This window comes from Penaeus vannamei, chromosome 4 (genome assembly GCF_042767895.1).
Source record: "Penaeus vannamei isolate JL-2024 chromosome 4, ASM4276789v1, whole genome shotgun sequence".
Classification (NCBI taxonomy): Eukaryota; Metazoa; Arthropoda; class Malacostraca; order Decapoda; family Penaeidae; genus Penaeus; species Penaeus vannamei.
Window position 1 is genome coordinate 4889957 of NC_091552.1, and position 7500 is coordinate 4897456.

Below are 7500 nucleotides of genomic sequence, written 5' to 3' on the forward strand. Positions count from 1 at the left end.
ATATATGCATTTATACACACACACACACACACACACATACACACACACACACACACACACACACACACACACACACACACACACACACACACACACACACACACACACACACACACATATATATATATACGTTATATATACGCATATCTTATTTTCCTATGTTTATTTTACATGATTGGCAATCACCCAACTGCATGATCTTGACAAAATTCTTCGTTCGGGTCCTGGTCGGTTACGGTTCGGACGAGAAAGGACCTCGGACGGGCGTGTGGCAGGAGGTGGTCGTCGGAGCTGGGTTTTGGGTCTCTTAATTTTTGCCTTTGTACTTGTAAATTGACCTCGTTTGTCACCCTGTATTTCCGGTTTAGGTGTATTTTGATATCAATGTGATGTCTGGTGTGTTGTGGTGTATTTTGATATCAATGTGATGTCTGGTGTGTTGTGGTGTATTTTGATATCAATGTGATGTCTGGTGTGTTGTGGTGTATTTTGATATCAATGTGATGTCTGGTGTGTTGTGGTGTATTTTGATATCAATGTGATTTCTGGTGTGTTGTGTTAATGTATGTTTACGGATCAGGTGATTTCAGTACATAAAGTGGCTTTGTACTTCCTACCTTACTTTATATTACTCTAAATCTACAATACTAATTAAAAGTAGAGCTAAAAAGATGTATAAAAGGAAATGCATAATAGAAATTATTATAACAGTGAAAATATATAAATGTAAAACCGAACATTTTTGATAAGTGATGACTTAGTAAATATTAATTGATACTAATTGTTATATATCACTGCAACTCACACACTTGCATACGCTTATCTACCTTCCTATATATATATATATATATATATATATATATATATATATATATATATATATATATATATATATATATATATATATATATATATATATATATGTACAAGTATGAATGTATGCATGTGTGAAAGCAATAAACATATGACTCATACTTTTGAATACTTTTCCATCAGTTTTCTTTGCCCTTGGACAGACACACACACGCACACACACACGCACGCACACACACACACACACACACGCACACACACACGCACGCACACACACACACACACACACAGCCGGCTTATGTCATCAGCCAATACACGCGGTTATCTAAGATGCTACCTTCTATGTTTTAGAGCCTTATGTCACACATTGAATAATAGTGAAGAAATCTTTAGCTGTTCTTTCCTGTTTTCATGTGGGGAAAAGTCCCGTTGTATTTTCCAGGAAAATCTGTGAACTGTTGGATATGATAATACTGATTGTAATGATGATAATAGTATTAATGATGATAATAAAGATGATAATGATGAAGATGAACATGATGATGGTGATGGTGATAATGAGGAGGATGAGAATGATATCAATTATAATAATAATAGTAGTAGTAGTAATGGTGATAGTAATCGTAATAGTTATAATAACAATAGCAATGATGATAATGATGACAAAAGTAATAATGATAAGTGATAATAACAAAAATTAGAACAATAATAATAGCAACAATTAGTATAGTATTACTGCTAACAAGAACAATATTATTGATCATAATAAGAATAATGATAATGATAAAAAAAAACGAAATGATAATAATAGTAAGGGTAATAATGTTGATGATTATGATAATGATGATAATAGTAATGTTGATAATAATAATAGTTTTGATAAGAAATATGATAATGAGAAAGATAATACCAACAGTAACAACAATAATAAGAATAATAATGAGTATCTAATGGTAATAAGATAATCATAATGACAATAATAATTATCACATAAACATTATAATAAGAACAATAATAAAAAACATAATCATCATAATTCTCATATTATTATATCCTTACTATTATTGTTGAAGCTGTTGTTCTAATGATCATTTATACTATTATCATTTCTTAAGATTTGAAATTTCGATCACAATTATTGCGCTTCTACCTGCAAGAGAACCAGCTTGTCTTTAAATTTCTTCGCCTTCTTAAAGTTTATTGTGCAATTAAGAATGGTTTCTCTTATACGAGGAAAAACAAAGTGTCTAATTGCCTAATCTCCCAATTGGCTAATCACCTAATTACCCATTGATACAGCCAGCATTATCTGGTTAATTCCCAGTGGTCTTGTCTTCCATTACATGTATATCTCAAGTTCTTCCAATTCCCTGGTTGGGAGCGAAAACTCGTGCGAAATGTTAGTTACTTTATCATGTTTTCACTTGTCTTGTGTTCGTGCGTTTTACTGCAATTTCGTTGTTTTCTTTTCTCGTTAAAATATTTTGTTTTCTCATTCTTTCACACCTGTTCTAAGAGCTTTTATTATTATTATTATTATTTGAGCGAATACCTCTCTTTGTCCGACCCTTCTATACATTTTTGCGGTTATATATATGCGTGTGTATGTAGATACTTTTTTTTTTCTTTCTTTCTTTCCTTTTTTGCTGGAGTAAGGCAAATCCTGTTCAGCGTTCTTGTGACATCGGGCCGTTCGTGTTACATGACTTCGGAGTTTTTTTCCACGTTCTGTTAACATACTGCAGACTCAGGTAACTAATGAGACGGTAAAACAGCGTGTGTCTTGAAGTCACATTTCTCTCCCAATGCACTAGACGCTGAAGTTAGTTTTCCGAATAGAATGTGACTTTTGACATGCACATGACATACTGGTTTAGAAGGTACGTGATTAAACTACAGGATCATGTCAACGCTCCTCATTAAAAGCAAAACGGAAAGGAGGTAATGTGAGAGAGATGAAATACAGCCGTTGTGGGAAAAGAAATAAAACCCGAGACAGTCTCGATATGTTTCATATTTATTTGGACATCATGATGAAGTAAAGAATGTATGTGTATTTGTGTGTATATATACACACATATCCAGATAAATGTGTATATGTATATGTACACACACACACACACACACACACACACACACACACACACACACACACACATATATATATATATATATATATATATATATATATATATATATATATATATATATATTTTCACATGTATATATCAATACATGCATACATAGATGAAAACACAGCCAAAGGACGTGAGTTCTTTGACAACACGGCAACCACTCCAGATATTATTTCGTCCTAATATTTTTTTACCTAGAAATAATGTTTATTTTTTAAGTATAAATTATTTGTTAGATTTTATGTATTCTCATGAAATAAGAAAAAATACAACAGAAACACTTCATTATTTGTTCAAATGATGATTCTAACCATAGTAAAGTTAATTGAAATTAAGAAAAAATGAAGAAGAAAAGCGAGAACCAACCAACAAAAAAAACAATCATAATATCAACGACGATAACGAAAAAAAAAATCAACACCAATACACAGCTGTTCGAAGTAACCTGAATAGAAAAAGAAGAAAAAAAACATACAAAAAAATAGTTCAGATACAAGGAAAGGTTTACAGTTTCCATCTGGGAAATCCCTTGCACGTGGGAGCCTCCGGGCACAATGCATGAAAGATAATACTTGCTTTGCTTCCTAATGGTCATCGACGCCATATTTAAGTCCAGCTCGCCGTTGCTGCCAACACAGAGCGTCGAGTCTGCGGTGGAAGAGGGACCTCTGCTTCTCGTCTGTGAAATGGCCTCGTTCGCACTGCGCTTGTGTTTTGTTTTGGCTGCGCTGCTGATGGTGAGATATGTGCTTGTTATGATGTAGATATATACACACATATATATGCATACACATATGTATATCTATACATTTATGTTTATTCACATTAATACATATATACATGTATACATATATATACATACATACATACACACAAACACACACACATATCTATCTATCTATCTATCTATCTATCTATCTATCTATATATATATATATATATATATATATATATATATATATATATTGTCTGTGCGAGTGCACGCGCAGTTGTACATGTATGTAACACACTGCATTTGAAAATACACATGTATGTGTATTTAGTATTTAATGTGTATAAAAAACATGGATATATTTATACATGCGTACATACTAATACATTATATTATCTCTTAGGCAAGTTTTGTTTGTGGATTGGGCCCCGTTGGACCAAAGCCAGGCCGATGCCCCTCACCTATATCCCCGAACTTACCATTCCCGTAAGCACACACATTATTTCATCGTTTAATACACAGCGTGTTAATTATGAAAGCAAATATTTGGCATTCGGAAGACAATGTCATTCTCAAGTTCGCACATCACAACACTGGTTCATGTATCAGTGTATTAGATCAGTGTATGGGGGAAGCCTGTTTTGAGTCCTATTTTCTCCCTTGCAACAGCCCTTGTGCTCACGAATCGGACTGCCCAAGCACCCTTAAGTGCTGTCCAACGAGTGCATCTGAATTCACCGGTCGAGTGTGCATGGAGCCCTTTTTTGGGTGACGCAACAGCCTCTCACTTTAAACACGTGGCTCGCTGATAGCTCCGCCGAAACATAGTGCAGCGTATTTTCTATTTATATTCAGTGTAATAAAACATTGTTTATTGGACTTAGCGCTGCTATTGTTTGTGTTTGTATTGACTGAATAATAAAGGGATATATATATATATGGTCTCAATATTTACTCAAAAACTCCTATTTTCTTCAGAGCATTATAGAAAATATCTAGAAAAAGTTATCATGATAATTTCCAAGAAATATATGCAAATGAATTTAGAGGTTTAGCAATTCCTAATTTTTCCATTGCCGTGATATATATATATATATATATATATATATATATATATATATATATATATATATATATATATATATATATATATATTTTTTTTTTTTTTTTTTTTTTTTTTTTTTTTTTTTTCTTTTTTTTCTTTCTTTCTTTCTTTTTTTTTTTTATGGAAAAAGATATCCAAGTAAACAAGCAGAAAACATAAATATCCAAGAACAATTTATGTATCATCATTATTTTAGCGGGAGAAGCGGCAACAGTTTTGATAAGAAACGGTGTATCTTTTTCCCCTTTTTTCTTTCTCTTTGAGTACCTATGCTCCACTCTTTTTAACCGACAGGAAAAAGCTCTTACAGGCCAGTGATGACTGGTGACAAGCAAATAGGAAGATGATAATTATTTAACAGTTGGGTGGTTGGTGAGGATAATCATTTGAAATTCAACGGCTTTATTCACACACGCTCACCGGTCTCCCAATTGCTTCTTCGCCTCGACAGAAAAAAAAGGTTTTGTCTTTATCACTACGAGCTTCTATAAACCCATCTTTGCCTCCCTCTAATATTTTGTACGTGTGAATAGCCACTTATCTATGTTCTGAAATAAAATATTCTGAAAAGTGCCACCCATTCAACATCACAGTTTATCCTCTGCCTATCAATCATTCAAATGCATTCATAAATCTCTGTCCAACCCCAAACAAATTCATTTTGTTTCCCAACTTACGGTTTCGCAACAAGACCTTTTGCGCCATAACACCGGCTCCTCGGTGGATAAAAGGGCAGCGCTTGGCCCCTTGATGCTTCAGTTCAGATCCGTCCTACGTCGCTTGCTCATCCGGCACAGTTGGTTAGGAGTTCCATGATGACTTTTCGAGGAATAAGTGTGTGCGTGGTGTTTGTCGCCGTGATGCTGATGACGGTTGGTTTTGGATTTTTATCCTTTTAGCATAAGTTTTTCACGGATTTATATTTGTGTAATGTATATTGTGTGTATATTTATGCTGTTTATGTACGTGTGTGCATTTACAAGTGCGTACGTATGCTTCTTAATCAATCAAGAATATCATAAATCCGACAACCAAGGATATAGGATCTACTGCACCCATTCCTTTCTGTTCCCCTTTGCTAACTCTGCCGGCGTTAGTGCTCTGCCCAGACGAGCACCGAACAGGAAGTTGAAACGGACTCCGTGAAACCCGGTTCCTGTCCTCCTATCACGGCGTCACAGCTTGTACAGCAGGGGTAGGATATTTTTGTCTTAATCTCGTTCTTATTCTTACTTTCTTATTATTGTTCTTAATTCTTATGAGTATCCATGTAAGTTTCCTTAAGGCACAAAAAAAAAAAAAAATTCTTTCCTACTAATGACACGTTTACTATTAACAAAATGATCATTGTCGCAATTTTTATAAAGACATCTGTTGCCATGATTGTCAACATCATCTATCAATGTCTTCGATATTATGTTTTCAGACCACGGTTATTATCAGTGGTATTATCACCATCTTCACCCTCACCCCCATCATCACTATCATGCAATCCATCACTGTTATCATTATCACTGTCGTTATTGGCTTTTTTTTTTTTTTTTTTTGTTATACTATTTTGCTTCTATCTTTTTTTATCATCACATCATTCAGCGGCAGATCTTGGAAAATTCTTTATAAGCCACTGTGAGAGTACACACTGGGGGAGTGGTGACCCCAGTGAGACCGTGATGGTAATGATGGTGATAATGATCGTAAATGTGATAATAATTGAAATGATAATGATGGTGGTATGATGGCAATAATGATGGTGATGATGATAATGTTAAAAACTATGATGGTATTATGAATGTCGTTACTAGTCCTACCACTAGTGCTATTACTATTACTACTCTCATTTCATGATCTTTATTATCATGATCGTTATTACCTCCGCCAAGAGGACCATGGTTTTGGTCGCGTTGGTTAGTTAGTTTGTTCGTTGGTTAGTGGGATAAATCATAAAGTTATGGACAGATTTTTATACGAGTATATATATATATATATATTTTTCTTCTTTTTTTACCAGAAGCGTGGCTTAGCCTTTTGAACTTTATTATCATAAAACCATCAATATTAGCATTCTAACATTATTATCGAAAACACGAACATTATCAACATTTTACCTTGTACTCATAAAACCCACAATTATCAGCATTCTAACATGATCACAAACATTTCATCATTAACTCTTAACACCACAATTATCAGCATTCTAACATGATCACAAACATTTCATCATTAACTCTTAACACCACAATTATCAGCATTCTAACATGATCACAAACATTTCATCATTAACATTACGATTCTCTCTCCAACAGCATCAAGAATCTGGAGTGCCAGCAGGATTCGGATTGTGATGACACTGACAAATGCTGCTTGGTTCCTGGTGGGTTATCTTGCGTTGAGCCAGAGGTCGGATCGGATGAGGAGATGAGGAGATGAGGAGATCATGGTAGGTTGATTTATTCTTATTGTTACTTGTTTAGGGAGTGTGAGGGAGGAAAGTCCATTATTCTTATTTTTCGGAGGTGGGGGGGGGAGAGGGAGGAAAGTGTGGAAAAGTATCTGTGTCGGAGCTGGTTTTGGAATAGTCTGCTATCCATTCGATATCTGGGTACAAGCTTTCAGTTTTGAAAGTAAGGAAATACTCTCCGGGTTTATAATTTCGTATGAACTTATACAAAATAATGGACATGATATTTGTTCTTTCCTCGTTTTTCAGGTTAACAGGCAGTTCCAGAAGATTCGAT

General features: G+C 34.4%; 2 protein-coding genes across 3 annotated transcripts in view; both read left to right on the forward strand.

The window, feature by feature from the left end:
- Positions 1–3520: 3520 nt before the first annotated feature.
- Positions 3521–4595, forward strand: LOC113800673 (uncharacterized). Its single transcript, XM_027351482.2, has 3 exons — positions 3521–3685; positions 4064–4146; positions 4330–4595. The coding sequence occupies exons 1-3, from the start codon at positions 3536–3538 to the stop codon at positions 4430–4432; spliced, it is 336 nt and encodes a 111-aa protein (XP_027207283.2). The 5' UTR covers positions 3521–3535; the 3' UTR covers positions 4433–4595.
- Positions 4596–4832: 237 nt separating this feature from the next.
- The window catches only part of LOC113800672 (WAP four-disulfide core domain protein 5-like), a 2814-nt gene continuing 146 nt past the window's right edge, over positions 4833–7500 (forward strand). The window contains exons 1-4 of one of the 2 annotated variants that reach the window (XM_070120567.1): positions 4833–5637; positions 5863–5960; positions 7069–7202; positions 7473–7500. The exon at positions 7473–7500 is cut by the window's right edge and continues 146 nt beyond it. In XM_070120567.1, the coding sequence (XP_069976668.1) occupies positions 5578–5637; positions 5863–5960; positions 7069–7192 (282 nt within the window). In that variant the 5' untranslated portion in view covers positions 4833–5577 and the 3' untranslated portion in view covers positions 7193–7202; positions 7473–7500. The remainder of the gene's footprint in view (positions 5638–5862; positions 5961–7068; positions 7203–7472) is intronic. The other variant, XM_070120566.1, reaches the window with a different exon arrangement.